Source organism: Atractosteus spatula, chromosome 21 (genome assembly GCF_055471065.1).
Source record: "Atractosteus spatula isolate fAtrSpa1 chromosome 21, fAtrSpa1.hap1, whole genome shotgun sequence".
NCBI classification, from domain to species: Eukaryota; Metazoa; Chordata; class Actinopteri; order Semionotiformes; family Lepisosteidae; genus Atractosteus; species Atractosteus spatula.
In genome coordinates this window covers 2,937,828-2,955,076 of record NC_142726.1, presented here as the reverse complement: position 1 = coordinate 2,955,076, position 17,249 = coordinate 2,937,828, and the positions used below count along the sequence as shown (strand labels likewise).

The 17,249-nt window shown below is 41.9% G+C and overlaps 1 protein-coding gene across 2 annotated transcripts in view; it reads left to right on the top strand.

The window, feature by feature from the left end:
- Positions 1–17,249, top strand: part of LOC148816997 (transcription initiation factor TFIID subunit 4) — an 88,793-nt gene that overhangs the window by 3,223 nt on the left and 68,321 nt on the right. For both annotated transcript variants that reach the window (XM_088939221.1, XM_088939222.1), the window contains exons 2-5: positions 4,835–5,127; positions 14,349–14,465; positions 16,402–16,593; positions 16,920–17,042. In XM_088939221.1, the coding sequence (XP_088795347.1) occupies positions 4,835–5,127; positions 14,349–14,465; positions 16,402–16,593; positions 16,920–17,042 (725 nt within the window). The remainder of the gene's footprint in view (positions 1–4,834; positions 5,128–14,348; positions 14,466–16,401; positions 16,594–16,919; positions 17,043–17,249) is intronic.

The window sequence follows — 17,249 nt, the reverse complement described above, 5'->3', positions numbered from 1 at the left end:
CTCACTCCAGTCCCTGGGTTGATTTTTGTTCATACTTTTTTTAGATGATAAATATTTGGATTTCTTCTTTGTGTTCTCTTCTTTAAAACAAAAATGAGAAAATTTAGGGCGTGACTGCAGAGGCGGTCATGGTAATAAAGACATTTTGAATAATAACTAAGAATACGTACATCAAATAAGTCAGGGAGACCTTTGTGTTCATTCGGATTGAAGCTTTGTCCCCCTTCTGGGTTTGGTGAAAGCTGTGAAATAGAGTGTAGATGCAGCTCTCTCATCTCCCTCGTGATCCTGAATTGGAAGAAGCAGTTAGGTTAGAATGAATAAACATCATCCATCCAACATTAGTTAGTGTTTGAATAGCACTACTTTGAGCTAATAATGCCTTACTTTTCTTGGCTTTAGATAATAAAGACTGCCAACTACTGTTCGAAGTATTTTTCAGGGTTTACCCCTGAGTTTTGTAGTGAAATTACTTTGAGTTCATAACTTTGTTAGCCTGCAGAATTGCCTTTAACTCTCTACTCTTCTAATTTAGATTATCCATTGGTTTTTCCACATTTTACAACGGAGTGCAAATGTGAAAGAATAGATAGAAGTTATGCTCAGAAACTGAGTCCTCAGTACATGCAGCTTGTTAAAATCCTCCAGTCATGTTGATTGGCTGGAGATGTAGATGTGATCCATACCCCTGCACTCCTTCTTCTTCTGGATGTACCATATTGATGAAATGGTAACTGGAATGAGTATTTGTCTTTTGTTATGACTAGGATCCGTTCTGAAAAATTAAAAATGTAAAGACTGCTAGCTCAATTACCATTGTGTTGAAAGAATTAGATACCCTTCTCTGGTTTCTTTATCAAAGCCCTAAATATTTTCATTGTTCATCCAGTGTTTGTTGGGGTTTCATCTATGTTTATTCAGCATAATATGTAAGAAAATGGATTATTCAAAAGTAAGTGTAATATCTTTCCGACCAGCAAAGCGGACATAAACAGTCTCACAATCATATGGGGGTGCACATGCACAGTTGGTGCAGATATGAGTTAATAAAATGCCTGAGATGCCTACGCAATGTTTCCAACTATTTTTTAAAATTGTCATAGCACCTGAAAGTTAATCATCTGTTAATGTAATGTGTCTGTGTGTGGGGTTAGGTAGGGACATGTCATACTAAAAGACGGCAAAGAAGTAATTGAAAGTATTGTGATTGCAATCTGTTTTAGACATGTTAAAAACAACCTGCTACACAAGCTTGAATTTAATTGTTCCCATTTTTGTGAAATCAACATCAAATTGTAGTGCCCTGTTCTTATTCTTGCAAGTTTGTACAGTATTGTATAAAAGTGAGCCTGCCTCCGACTGCCACTATTGTGGTATGATAGATGCTTAGCCACGTATGGGAACAGGTTCCACGGAGTACTTTAAACCTTTACAGCAGTATCTGCAATTATTAGATGTTTTCAGAAACATAAACTAGTGTAAGAACAGAGCTGAGAGACCGGGTCACTTAAGGCCCAGATTCCATAGCATTTTAAACAAACACCGCTATGCGAAGAACAGAGAACATGTTAAATTAAAAACAGGCAGCATTTCATATAGCCATCAGCTGACAGCCCCTTCTAACAGAGCCAGTCTTCTCTGCTCTCTGTTGCACGCAGGCATTACTCTAGCTTCCTTGAGTGGCCTACATACTGTTTATTGATCTTGACTTCCACCAATATATGAGAGAGGTTGCATCTCTTCATTTATTTATTTTTTCCGTGCAGGCTGCTTTTCCTACACGAAGATGCTAGGTAGAACACAGGTGCAGTAGCCCTGTGACAGCGTGTGAAGGCCCTCTTTCTGGATTCTGGAACGGTGATCTATTTAAACTAGTGCTCAAAACATTACATCCACCGTTAGAGTGGAAAAAGTGAGGAAATAAGCGCAGAACCTAAAATGCGTAAGCAGGCTGACTGAGTAACCTGGAGTAAGGACTAGGGCTCCCACCTTATCAGCTGATTGACTGATTGCCCAGCCAGTGAAGTAAAGGGACGCGTCTGCAAACTCATGCCAGCCAATCGGGAAGTTCAGCTCCCTAGGCGCATTAGCTTAGACAGCACACAACTGAGAAGAGACCCTTCAGCCCTTCTGAGCTGTTTGATAATTAGTGATTAATTAGATCAGGAATTCATGAAAATCTTGAAAGAATAAGGGTATCGGCTTTGACAACACAGCTGGCAAGATTGTATTTACGCGACACTCTGTGTAAAGAAATGCCCCTTTTCTTGTTTTTTTTAATGCACTTCAGTGTAGTTTTGACTTGTGTCTTCTGGGTCTAATGAAGTGTGACACAGTCTTAAGGTACATCCACACTGTAGGGCGTTCCGCTAATGTTACCTCTGAATGTCTGTCCACGGCAGATGCATCTCGGAGACAATCCAGTCCTGTGCTGGTATACTCATAACCCTGCTTCTGCATGCCTATTCACCATAATCTGCTAGATAGCTTTCACAACAGGCCTGTTACCATTTCAGCAGCATTTCAAAATATTGTATATTATCCGTATATATTCTTATAAACCTGGGACAAGATTGATTTTAACGATACAAAGATATGTTGCTTACTGCTGGTGTAGATTCTCCCATTGTCACTTCTAGCCTGGTCACATCCTTTAGCTACCTTCCTTTCAAATCTCAAAAAGAGGACGGAGCACGGTAGATATGATCACTGTAAGCACAGAAGTTTGGTGGAGGCTGATGTTTTGTGGAGTATGTCTTTTCCCTGAGCTGCACAGGGTCCGTGGTGAAAGATGTTTTGCTGAAACAAAACAGTTGATACAACAAGAGGCAACTAGCTGTAAAATAGCAGTATATTACTAGACTGTTGTTCCCCCTCTTCATATCATGTGTGGCCTTGGGTGTTCTGAATGGAAAAATGACCATGTTCTCATGAGTCTGAGGATCGCTTTCCAGCACTGTATTTTGAGAGTTAGTAAACAGTGCATTTTAAATTTGGGGAATAAGTGTCTGAGATGTGACCAATAAAATATATCACATCTGTTAAAGGTTTCTAAGTGGCACCCTGTTCTAACAGAAAACAGCTTTACAGCTGGATTCTGTCAAATCTGGTGGTTTGAACAGGAAATGATAAAAAAAATCAGTTGTTGCATTTCTAGTGTTTCATAGTTTCATCTATTTATTTCCTTGCCCCTTGTTTTTGTTTCATTTTCACTTTATGAAATAAAACAATAAAAATGTTTCATATAGGGGTTGTTGATGAATCATGTTTCCAGTGCATGATTTGTATAGTCTACAACATATTTCCAAAATATCTAGAAAAATATTTATATATATTTATTTTAAGGTAAGGATTTTCTAAATATTTTGCCCATAGAAATTGGTCATCTGAGAGTCGGGAAATTTAAAAACTTGTGGGATGTCCCCTGTAGCAGCTCTGCCAGTCAAAGACAGATTCTCAAAACTGCTTCCCATGTCGATCTGAACTCCTGTAACTTATGATGTAAATTAATTAGTTTTTTTCCCAACAACTTCAATTGAATTGTTTCTCAGAAAATAAGAAAGTTAGTTTCCTGTTTATTAAAACAAGATCGGAAAACCTGCCAAGGTAAATTTGCACTCTGACACCATGTAAATCTTATTTTTGTGCTATTTGTTTCACCCACAAGCAACTTGCAGTTCATCGTATCTTTGTAATTTGTTGCACTGAATGTGCTGTTGCACCAGCAGTTAAAGGTGAATAAAAAGTTCTCATCTAACAGATAGTCAAAAAGAGAGACTCTTCTCGAATTTCAGAGGAGTGCTAGATTTAATAGCGATGGATTTAATCAAAATACCTACATCGCTTAGTTTTCACAGGTAGAAAAACTTCAGTAGTTTTACAAAGGCAAGGCAAAGACGGAGAAGTTTGAAACGTCCTTATCACAGTGTTATACTGGATTGCTGTGAGGCACATTCATGCAGGTCTGCATAAACAAGAGGGCACACTACCTGAAGCTTCAGCTTCCAGCTGAAGAACGTCTTTTTCCAGAAAGTTCTCGGTGATCGATTACGATAATTGATATTGCCCTTGTCCAGACTGTTTACAGTTTAGCCTTGGTCCTGCCAATATGCAATAAAATCAGTCAGAGCTCAGCTGGAGAATCCAAAGGCACTTCGCTATATGCTAAATTTGCGTTTTTGGGTCCGTTTAACATTTCTCTCTTCATTTATGCTTTTTTTCCATTAAGGCTTTAAGATGGTGGAAAAACTTCCTATATTGCAGGTCTATAAAGTCTGCTGCCCATCGCCAACTGACTTGTATATTTTTTTTCAGCTTATGATTTCCAGTTGTGCTATGTTTTACTAGACTTAACCTGATCTTCCAGTTGTCTTTACTCCTCGGCTCACAGCAGTACCCCTGTACCCACGAGACCAGCGCGGAAGTGCAGACAGGCTGCTCTGACCCGCCCACCCATTGAGCCAATCACTCTTTAATCAGATACAAGTTCCGCTGTGGTGGACAGGTTCGGTGCTGATTAATACTTCCATGAGCAGGTCTTGGCGACTTCACTGTGGCAGGAGTCATCAGGGTCTGTGGTGGAGGATATGAATGCAGAAGTGAAAATCAATTTTTTTTGTTCGATTGCTGGTTACCAGCGGGGAAATCAGATCTTTGAAAGAAGGCATTTGTTCTTCTTGCCTGGAAGTAAAATGGATGGAGGCAGCCCTTGTTGTTGTTGTTGTTGGTGTTTTTTTTTTAAAAGTTCAGTATGGCTTGCCAAGCCCTGCACGTGATGAATTTTGATGAAGGTCTTCCTAGTGAACGACGCTGAGCTTCTGTTGCTCTGTTTCAGGAATGGTGCTGGTGCGCACGGAGATGGGACAGTTGGTCATGGTTCCTCAGCAGGCCTTGGCCCAGGCCCAAGCCCAAGCCCAGGCCCAAGCCCAGGCCCAAGCCCAGGCCCAAGCCCAGGCCCAAGCCCAGGCCCAGGCCCAGGCTCAGGCCCAGGCTCAGGCTCAGGCCCAAGCTCAAGCCCAAGCCCAAGCTCAAGCCCAGGCGCAGGCCCAAGGCCAGGCTCACAACAGCATCTCGCCCAGGCCAGCTGCCCCCGCCAGTGGGCCCACCTTCAGAGTCACCACCACGCAGGTACGAGGGGAGGGATAACCCGAGGGTGGTTTGGGGGTGTTTACGCTGCGGGCTGGTTTACTGCAGAGCCGGGCCGTCGAGCGACGAAATGACATACAGTATGCACACACACGGGACTGTTTCTGTAGACAGTGACAGACAAAGGGTATTTTCTGCCCCTGTGGCTGTTAGAGGCCTGGCGGTGCATTCCCAGGGCTCGAGTCAGGTGGGCAGGGATAATCGTGGAGCCCTGGGGGTGCTCTTGTACATGTCCTACACTGAGTCCTAATGTGGACCGAATGTCATTGCTAGCTGGGGCACAGCTTTCACTGTGCAGTTGTTAGAAGAGAACAACTGACTTTATGGACCCCTGTTACTTTAAAGGATTAGTTTGTGCTGAGTTAACTGAACGTATGAACTGATACGTAGAAAAACGTCACAACATTGTAGGTCATAAGGGTTTGTCATAGACATTCTTTCATATTTCAAAATGAAAATCTTTTCTCTTATGATGCTCAAGTTTTTTTTATCTGCTAGTTCCCGTCTCTCCCTCACACCTGAAGAAGCCTCTTAAGCCAAAACGTTGTCTCTTTTCTTTTCCTTTCAGCATGGAATAAACCTTTACCTGTTCCTTTATATTTTTAAAGACCTGCTTATGTACAGAATTATGACCAGCGATAAAAAAATACATGCATATTTCTGTGATTATATTTTTACCAAAAATGTAATGGTTTATTTACAAGTTCTCATATTTCTCGTATTTTTTGTGCATGTTTTTAGAATCCGACTTGAACTATTCACTACAATTGTTTTCCTGATTTCACATTTTGTATGTTTTGTCTTAGGGATATCTTAAACATGCAAACTTCTACTGGATATGTTTTGCGATTATATGAAAGTCATAATTCACAAATCCCGTTAAGGCTGTGAATAAAGTAGTTACCTGCTAATGTAGCACAGAACTGGAAATATGTTGCCAAATTAATTCACAAACACAGGCAGAAGAAGCTCTACAAACAGTGTGTCCAGGAAGCAGAACGACTTGCCACAGTGTCTTTAATTTAAGTGGTTACCATTCATTTAACATTTAACAAAATAACATTTCTTTTCTGCTTCATCCAGTATGATCTTATGCAAACAATAGCTGAATGAACTGACTGTTCAAATAAATTTAAAAACAATAGATTCCCCCTTATGGTGGTTATCCTCAATTTTGTTATTCTTTGGGTACTTTGAAAGGATAGATGTGTAAGAACCCGTTCTTGACAGAGTGGCCAGGTCTTGTATCATTTTATCACCACTGTGTGCTGTGCTTCAGAAGTCTGGAGACTACTAGTACACAATAATTGCTTGACATCGATCAATGCACAAAAGATTGGAGTTCAAGGAAGTAATTATTTCTCATTTCTCTTCTCTCTAATCTCTGGTATGCTTATGCACTGGCATCCCTAGCCATGGAACGAGACAACACTTTCAAAAATACCACAGATGTGATTGTTCATAAAAAAAGATGTGAACTCCTTCCTACTGTATGTGCTAGCTGTCGTCCCCTGGTCCCAATAAATTAAGACCCTAAGCTATATGCCAGAGTGCTTTGACGTAGATTTGAGACTTACTTGACTACACTGACTCACCACTTCAGATAGGATTTATTAGAACGTGGCTGGTGACATATTTTATATCTCCTAGATGTCATTCATGCTGCTGATGACACCAAAGCTTAATTTGCAGTCGTTTTATATGATGGTTAAATACTCAGTATTGCATTTTTTGAACATAATTAATTTACTCCCCTTCTTACTCTTGCTTTTTAACGATGTTTTCAGGAGATAAAATTAGCTTGTCTAAGTTTATTTGACTGCCTTAAATGCTTCCCAAGCAAATATAATTCTACTTGTAATCATACTTTTTTATACAAGTGTGTTGAAATCTGTTGTTCCTTACATGCTGCTAGTTATAGTACCATGCTTACAACAGGTTGGACTTAAATAGATGGATGCAATGCCCAGTTAAGCTCAGGTGTGTTTTTATAATAAATTTACTTAAATTTATTCATCAAAATGAATGCCCACCACACATCTGCTTTTTTCATTCTGATGCTTCTTCTCCTGTTTTTTCTGCGTTGGACTAAATTGCGCTCGGTAATCTAGGTTTGATTGGAAGGAGAAGTGACTGCATGTCAAATCCCGGATTAATTTCTTTTTTTTCTGAGTCTAAACTCTTTAAACTTTATTTTAGGCCATTTGGATTGCTCTTGTTAATGGTTTGGTTAGATGCTAATATTCCTGTTTCAAAAGGACAGCTAGGAGTTTTCCCAACAGGTAACAAGACTTATCCTGGTATCCTCTCTTGCCTGTTCCTCATTATAGTTCTTCTGCTTCGTGGCAGTCCCTTCTCTCCTTCCATAGTGCTCAGAGCGGGGAGTTTGTGGTTTGGTAAATGTCCCAAAACTCTTTTTGTTCATTCCAGGACCTCCATTCACACTATACTGTCATTAACCAGGTGCATCTTTCTTTTTTATCTTTGTCTTTAATCAGCATTGCGTGCTTATGGGGTTCCGTTGGATATACGGCCTTCATTTCGCTCCTTGTATAAATACTGAATGCTAAGGGCAGAACAATGGGATTGGTCTCTTGGGTCTGTACCCACCTGTTGAGATTGTAATACAACCCACTGGTTATCAGTCCTATCTGGAATAGAGTCGTACCTCCGGTAGATGCAGAGATATGTTGAGATACTCCTTAGAATAATTTACCTCTCAAAAATTGAGATCAACAGGTGATTCCCTTTAACTTTAACTATATAACAGGTGATTCGCTTTGTCTTTAACTATTCAGAGAACGTGTCTGACTTTGAAACACTCCTGGGTCTTGCTGATGCCCAGTTGTGCTCTGTGCCCTCCGGGAGTGATGGTATCCTTTTCTCCACGAGATGTAGCTGTGGTTTGATCTCTTGAACCTTTTCTTCCAAACCTCCCTTTTTTTGTCGGATGACGACTCGGCACCACGTGTATCTGTGCAGCGGCGGTGAATGTGGCCGGCTGTGACTTGCTGCTGACAAGACGGTCGGTCAACACTGGTGGGCTGTCAGTGGCTCTTTCCTTTCTTTCGGGGTCACAGATGGGGCGCTCCCTTGTACAGGTGCGCAGGGCTTGGCTCTGGTAGCCGGCAGCCCTTCTAGAAACCCCAAGGGTCTTCGGGGGGCTCTGTTGGTGGGGAGCGAGGGGGTATTGTAAGCCTAGTGAAAATATTTTTTCATTAAAATCATTCTGGAGTACAATGTGGAGAAATAGTTACCTTGGAGGTTCTACAGTTATTTAAAGGATAGCAGGACAGGGTGATTCACAGCTGATGTCCGATATTTGAGGAGGGTTGTTTCAGTTTTGTGAAACACTGCTCATTATCATCCTGATCCACATACCCTTTCACAGAATCCAACACATTTCATTTGAGGAAAGCTGCATCGCCCATGTGGGTATATTTTGTCTGTCTCATCTGATGAATTAGCTATGGATACATCTGTGAATAACATGTTTATTTTTGTTTCAGTGTAGCTCTTAAGATTTCTGGTAATCGATTGAATTGCGAATGCAAATGCGGGCACATCTGAGAACGCATTTGCTAAACGTGCAATTTGTTCTGTGACCAAATGTGCATTCTGTGGCAATATAATATAAATTGCCTGCTCTCTAATTTGTTCAGGCACATCCCCTAATAAACCAGTAATTGCCTCTCTCATTACCTGCTAATGCTATAACCAGGCCACCAGTTCGCTAAACAGTGTAAATCTTTATAAACCCAGAATCAGTGACCATTAATGCACGTAATACATGGACAGTGTTAAATTGCGAGCGTGTTAAAATGGGGGTAATATTGTAGACTGTAAAAGCTGCATTGAGATGCAAGAGTTGGTTACAGCTAATTAAATACAAATAATTCACATGGAACTTTAAATGTATGGTGATGAGGTGAAGGGAGGTAGGGAGGCAAGAAAAATGATGGTTGTATTGAAGGTTTAAAACTTCAGATCCTGGGTTTGTAGTGCCATCTAGCTGTCTTGTAAGACAGTCTCATTTCTGAAGTAACAGTACACCAGAGTGGGACTTTCAGCTGTAGTTTATGGCTCTGATTCAGACAGTTTTAAGTTTCATAAACGCAATGCATTCGTTATGATATCGTGTAATGGATTTAGTTTTAAACACCATTGATAAATATTTGTTTACCCCTTGTTAGATGAGCAGAACTCCAAAAATGTATTAGGTAATCTCTCTGGTGTGTTCTGTGGTTAGCAATCAATATTTCTTTAGTGTTAAGGGCTATTCTAGGGTCATGTCTTTAAATGCAATTAATCAGCGAAACATTTTGAACGCAATACATGGGATGATTAAAAGCTTGCCGATAGTTGCCTGTGTTTATTTGACACAATAGTTTTAGAACTTCTTTGTCATTTAGATCAGAGCAACCTTTCCTGGCTGAGAAAACCCCTTGTGTAGAAATCACTCTTGAAAAACACATGGAAATTCAACCAAATTGTAAGGTGAAATACACAGTTGTTACAAGCGATGTGATTAATGTTTGAGTATGATAAACATAACTGCAGCGTCTAACATATTGACTGCATTATTTGTCAGTAATAAACCACTGTTTATGCATGTTGATGTTGCATACAACTAAAAAGAAAACACTTCTATAACTTTTTGTGCTGAAATAGTATCTGGTAGTAGTAATAATTCCTTGACTTAATATAGCACATCAACCTAAAGGATTGCAAAATATTTTGCATACAGGAGGAGACCTTCCTGTCATTCACTGTCAGATGCGTGGAAGTAAGCAGTACTCAGTTCCAGAAGCCGATTCGAGTTTTGTGTCTTCTCATCCTTTCTGGAAATGACAAGTGGAATATTGAAATTTATCAGCGATCTTTGTGGCTCTGCCTCATTCGTTTTCTGTTTTGTTGATTTTTTTTTCTGAAATCAGTGGGATGACACATTGTGATGACAGTTTTGAGCCTTGATTAGAAGACTAAAAACGAAGCATTAAACTGGAACAGTAAATGTAAAGCAATCATATATGAGCACTGCGCGGACATGTTTCTCACATGCTGGCATTATAGGCGAGTTCTGGGTGAGTTGTCCACCTTCTTTGCCATTGACAGTTTTGACTGGTGCATTTAAATACCTAGTGCTTTAGGAGTCATTATGAGGTTGTAGTTGATTAATTTATTAATACTACTCTACAAATACATATGAACAAGTAATAGGTTTATACCATGCTTAAAAAAGAAGAAAGAAAACACAATGTTTCGGCCGTGGAGCCTTCTTCGGGTGTTAAATTGTGAGCCCTGAAGAAGGCTCCACGGCCGAAACGTTGTTTTCTTTCTTCTTTTTTTCAGCATGGTATAAACCTATTACTTGTTCCTACGCATGCTGACGCAGCTACCCACCTGAACTACAAATACATATGTCAAGGAGAATTAAATAAACAGTGAAAAATGGTTAATACCCATATAATATGATTTCCCAATGCTTGTGTAAAAAAGCTTTTATCTACCCATATTTTAAAATATCATTTTCATCCTTTTTAGAAAACAAAATGCATTTATCTCCGCCTTTATACAAGTGGAGGAAGCTACAAAAGGGGGCTGTAATAGTTCACTCTGACTTGTGTTATCAGTTGGCATTGCTGGTATTTACCACATTGAGTTTTTAACAAAGGCTGCAAAGCCTTCTTCATGCCTGTGGTACTGTACATTATCAACACATCTTTTCTTAACCGTCCTGTGCTGCTGCTCTAGGCGATGAGCTTTGAACTTCTGTTATGAAAAGACAGGCCTGTACATATGGAGAGCGCACTCTGAAAGCTGGCGGAGTAGGTCATCTCTTTTAAGATGTCAAAAAGAGTGTTTTTCTCTTGTGATTGACAAATGGTAGTTGAAGGTGCTCCAGGATGCTGGGAAAAGAATTGCCCCCCCAGCCCAGAGAGCCCAAAAAGGACCTTTGGGTTACTCTCGCTTGCATCCCTCTGCAGTAAACGGAGCTAGAATCCTCACAGGAGCAGGAGGAAGTCAAGGGGGAACCAGAGCAGAAGAATGGGAACCTTAATAGCCAGTTATTAAACACTCCTTGCTTGATTCTCTGGATTATTTTCCGCTGTGTCCACTGCTTTTCTAGGTTTGTGCATTAACTCTTATTGTTGTCATCCCACCTACTTCCGATGGTGATTTTTGTCATCAAGACTGATCGTTTGAGAATGAGATGGCAAGGTCAGTCAATGTAGGTTAAGCTCCTGTCTTCAGTGCCTTCGTTGTTTGGGGCACTCTCATATGAATTTGTCTTACCCACCATATGTTTGTGGTCATCTTCACGAAATCTTTAAAAATGTTTTTCTGAGACTGTTCGCATTGGGAAATAGTCTAGGCTAGTACCCAGCCAAATTTCTAAGGCTGGTTGAAAATATAACCAGCTTAACTCCTCATGAAAAGCCAGGCCAAGCAAGGCTGAATTAGCCCAGCTTAACTGTTGGACCCTGGTTATGAGATTTAAAAATAAACATGGAAAATCATCTGAGAGCAGAACTGAGGCCCCTGGTCCACAGGTGAAGAGCACATGCTGTGGCATGTAACAAAGACGCCAAATAACAAGAAAACGCATGAACTGCTCTTCCTTCACCTTGCTAGCCGATACTGCTGTCCATTCCTCCTCTGGCTGCCAGAGCTGCCGAAGATTTCTCAAAGCTTCTTTCCACATTTGTTAAATCATTCATCACCCCACTGTCTGGTTGTTTTGAAAAAACTAACAACGCTTTAACTCATAAATGAGTAATCCGCTTTGATGGTGTACCTACCAGCCAGACCCCCCCCCCGCGGGCCCCCCTGTCTGCCCGCCTCATCCTGTGCCCCTCGGCGCCTGCTTGCTGTTGGTGCCCAAGGAAGTGCAGCTGGTGAGCGCTGCTGCCGGCGCTTCCTCTCCCCTGCCTTTGCCTCCTCGGAAGAGCAGCTCCAGGTGCTGCAGTGCGCGGAGGCAGCCATCAATGAGGAGCTGCGAGCAAGGCCTGGGAGTGGGCGCCAGGGCATGTCCATGTCAAGCAGCCCAGTTGACTGTGTGGGCAGTGTGCCTGCTGCACTGCAGGGCGTCACTGCTGCCTTGAGAGAGCTCTGCCGTTGGTGACGACAGCTTCTCGTTGCGCTGCTCTTGCTGCTTTGCTACACAAGGATAATGCTCATAACCACGATACGGGACCAACAAATCCTTCTTTAATGCCCCCCAACGTGGAATTGTTATTATTTTTGTAGGTGTGACGCCGGTAAAGGGGACCAGAGGTTTTCACACTGAAATTTGATGTTTACCTGGGAAGTCGCAGGGAGTTGTGTTAACGTGTCAGCTTGAGGATAGCATACCCAAACTCTGATCTTTCAGCTTGGTGATCGTGGTTTTAGCCCAGATTTTAAAGAGTGGGATTCTGATGTATAGGATCCAGCTTTTGCACTGAGTGGGTACCTTTATCATCCAGTCTTCACCAGGCAATGTATGACCCCTAGATCCCCTTTCTTGCATTGGCGTTTCTGATCAATTATGTTGGAGATTATCACACTACCCGGAGGTATAGCAGTAATTGTTCAGTTTGTGAGGTACATTTGTACAGGTACAGATGAGCATACTGTGATCTGTATTGCATGGTTTAAAGGAATTGGCTCCCCTGTTTAAATGGCATACAGGTTTTGAACAATAAGCATTTTATAAGGGCTTTCTTGCAGTGCTGGAGTTATGTGTTCTGCGGCATATTGCTGTGCACATCATGATGGCTTCAACAGTCGAGCACTCCTCCGCAAATTGCCACCTGGAGAATAATTGGCAGAAGTCAACTTGAGAATTTCTTCTCAGGTCTGGGTTTGAGCTGCTTATCCCAGGCAGAGCGAAGCCAAGCCAAGTCAAGCAAAGCATTTGTAAGAGATGCATAGTGGGGAATTTTTTTGTGCAGCAGCAGAATTGTAGCTTGTAGATGTTCGTGATAGGGTAGTGTTGAAGGGTACAAACAATAAGCTCAAAAGGTAACTAAAACTGAAAAAGGTGAGTGTTCATCCAGGGAGTTCTTCAGTATTAGCTGATCAGTGAATCAGATTTTAGCAAAGTGCCTTGTGTGTGTTAAAGGGATGTGAATTTGTTAGTTTAGGTGAGGTATGTAACAATCTGGCTGTTTAAACTGAAATCATTTGAGGAGAATAATGAAGGAATGTTAATTGAAATTGACTTCTGACAGTTTTTAATTAATTAAATAGCTATGCTATGAATGTAGTTATGGGTCTGTCCTTTTTGCATGTTAAGTTTCAGTTGCAATTTTTTTCTGCCATAGTTTTGCCCAAAACACCATTTTTAGCTATAGTGCTTTTAAAATATCAGTATAACCGCTGACTCTACTATAGTACTTGCAGTAAAGTCTTCTGTATTATTCATTTTCGCTAAAATTGTGAGTCCTGCTGCATTATCTTACTCTGAGGTTAAAAACTTTTCTGCTATGTCTCATCATAAGGATGGGATCCATATTTGGAGTGCCCTATGAGAGTCCTAAAACACATCAGAAATTGCATGAGGATTGTGAGGATACTGTTCACAAACTGTAAATGGAATGTAATTAACAAGATATTTTTACCAAATTGCGTTTGGCTTTATTTTCTGAAACCTGTTGCAAAGCAATTTTGTTACCGGGTTAATGACGAGCATTTCTAACAAGCTTAAAATATATATTAAATCTGCGCAATATACCTGTTACACCTGAAATGTCTCTGTTCATTTGATAGAAATAAAATAAGACAAACTGAAACTGAAAGTTTATTTTATTAGCTGTAATTGAAACACTATTGTGATCCAACACTGTTAAAACAGCATCTTGTGATAAAAAGTGCAGTAAGCCAAGAATTCAATGCAGGATGCCCATGTTATGCTGCGAATTCTGGCACCCAAATTGGAAGGGGTAACAAGCACATACAGTATCAGAGAGTGTTGGGGTGACAGATGCAATGACAACTTCGGTGTCTGTCTGAAAGCCATCTCATGTGGGCTGGAACAGCATCCTACCCGTGACATACTGTATCTGACACACAGACAGGACTGCACCACTATGCCAGGCTCTGTTAACAGATGACTGCATCACGTGCCATGGATATGTTATTGCAGCTTTGTTGCTGCACCATAAAATTCTTGCTTATGTGGATCTACTGGAACCTTGTTGTCCTTTTTATTTTTGCAGTCTCCTGTTTCTTCGCCAGCAATCCGACCATGTCCTCCAGTCCAGGCCAAGATTGTGCAGCCCCCCACACCGTCTGCCAGCCCTGCTCTGCAGGTTTCTTCTTCTGTAGCCCCAACTGTAAGCACAGGGCACAGGGCACATAATCTGTCCTATATCGGGGGGCCTCGTACCTTTCATGATTAATTGACTTGGTCCTAGAAAGACCTGTAGACGGGCGTTGCAATACTTTTGTAATTACAAGAAATTTCATTATTTTTTGGAAGTGGTTAGCAAAAGCACCCTGTTTCTTAGTGCATGTGCACTTAAAATATCTTTTTGGTTTGCAGGTTTGGCATCTTCAAAGGTGTGCTTCTCGGTTGTGTTAGTACTGTGAAGGTTCTGTCGCTAATTTGATTGAATTTGTCGCACATTGAGTTAAAATAATTTGCCTCAAAGACATGCTATCTTATTTGAAGCTATACTGAGCATCAAAAGAAACTGCAACACATTCTGAGTTGTTATTTTATTTTTTGCAGCAGGTTTGCTGACATTATATTGAACAGACACAACATAGGTAAATGCATTATGCTGATTAACATTTGTCACCTGCAGGAGTGGTCAACAAGGGGTGTACTGTGAAAGTCACAGGCGAGTAATGCTGGAAACAATAAGAGCTCCATGTCTGCTACACAGGTAGCAAATGCTGTCTTGTGAGCGTCTGTCCCGTTACTCTCATGGAACGTGGACAGGCATGTGACTGTTGACCGGTCACTGGGCCCTGGTGCCACGCATCATCACAGGTCATTCCACAGAGGTGGACCAGTGGCGAGTGCGGCTTCCAAAGAGTACCGGTCCGATTCTCCTCTTCCAGGAAGGCCGTTGTTGAGTGTGCAGCGTAGTGATGTGTGTAGTCCTGCTGACATGTTGTCTGGATGGGCTCACAAGGAGGGCAGGACAGCTAGTGAGGTCCCTGGCTTGATCATTCTAGTGCTGTGCAGTCTACTGTTAATTACTGTAAGTTTGGGTCTGTAGTAAGCGCCCCAGCCCAGACCATCACGTGTGGGCCTCCTGAGCGATCTCATCAAGGTGACTCTTGATCTCCCTGGTGGCCTGGTGTTGACAGGCAGTGTTTGGCTATAAATGCCCCAGACGGCGTTCACCATCAGGGTGACTAAGTCTAGCCTGCAGTATATGAATAGCATGGAGGCATTGTTCTCTCGATAAGCAGGGCAAACCTTCCTTTCAGTGTGTTTCTCTCTTGATTTTCACTAGACTTGACCTTCAGCAGGTTAAATCACCTGCTCATTCAGTGTTCTTACAAATGAGGTGATTTTGTGCTTATGTAACAGTCAAAGCCACTGAAGTGCATTGCGATCAGTCATGAATGGTCAGTTCTGCAAAATTGATGCCAGGTCTTTTAATCAGTATCGTGAATCTGGATACATTATTCTTCTAAACACATACAAGCATACACATACTGGTTAGTTTCTTTGATGCTTAGTATATACACTGTATGAAAAGTGCAACTGTTTCTATATGTTTGGTAATTGCAATTAATACATTTAGTAATCAGTGTTACAATATGTCATTTGTTTTCAGCTCAGAACAGCTTTTATGTCTGGTGAATATTTTTACGTTTAGGCCCAATTATGAGATATAAAATGTGTTTCAGTTTTTGTCTGTTACAACGCTGTTAAATGAGGAGACTTGTTAACCTTTGAGGGGAATTAGGTGTTAAGTGTAAATTCAAGTACTTTTTAAATTAATATTGAATTAATGTCTGATTTAGTCTTAGGTTGATATTTTGGTGGACTCCTTAATCCAAAGCAACGTGCATTGCTTTTGTAACCTTTTATGTTCCGGGGAAGTTTATCTGTGTATTTTGAGTATTAATGGTACAAACAGCAGTTGCCCAGCTTGGATTGGACCACACAGCCTCCCAGTTTCCCTGTCATGGGGTGGGTTTGATCACATTGAGATCTGGGGGACTTGAGGAGTTTCTTTGTTCTGAAGCAGCTGTCCTCTCACGCCCTCGCTGGTCCTGTCTGTCTCTGCGCCTCGTCTTGTTTTCCAGAAGGCGGCAGTAGTCACGGCGGCAGTAGCCACGACGGCTGCACAGCAGCCCCTCACAGTGATCGCGGGGGGCCAGAACCCCCCCCAGGCTCAGCCCCAGCCTGCGCCCCAGCCCGCCCTGGCCCAGCAAGGCGCGGCCCCGACCGCCCTCGCCAGCGCCCCCCCCGCGCCCGGAGCCTCCGTCGTCTCGCAGGTCTGTGATCCCGTCGCCCTCCTGCCCTAGGACCCCAGAGCCGCGCTGCTCCCGCTAACAGCCTTGACTTGTATCCACCATAACAACAGCACAAACTGCTGAAGAGCTGTCAAACAGTCCTAATTCAGTGTTAATCCTGCCTCATGCACCTGATCCGTTTGGGTTTGGGTGAGGGCAACGTTCATGACTCTCCTGTTGCGCGTTCTTTTTTTTTAGATTCCTGCACAGTGGACACTCAAATGTTCTTTTTCCTAGCAGGACCCAGAGACAGCTAGGAAGCATCACAGGGCTGTGTTAAACTGAATTCTGTCTTTGTCCTTCTCTAGGAAATGCAAGAAAATGTGAAGAAATGCAAAAACTTCCTAGCCACATTAATCAAGCTCGCATCTCATAACTCACCGTCTCCAGAAACCTCCCGGAACGTGAAAGCCCTTGTGCAGGATTTGCTGGCAAGTGTCTTTGTTTTTTTTAATTGGCTTATTTGGCAGAGGCAGGGAATGCAAAGGTGACTGAATTCTTGAAAGGGTCTGTTTGCTTTGTTGCTTCTTTTATAAAGTTTGGAAAAGAAAAATCACCTTCTAAGGTGATGGTCAGAGTAGCATGACCCATCCGGCTGACCAGCGTCCCTGGTAGGTAATACCACAGCTGTGTGAGCC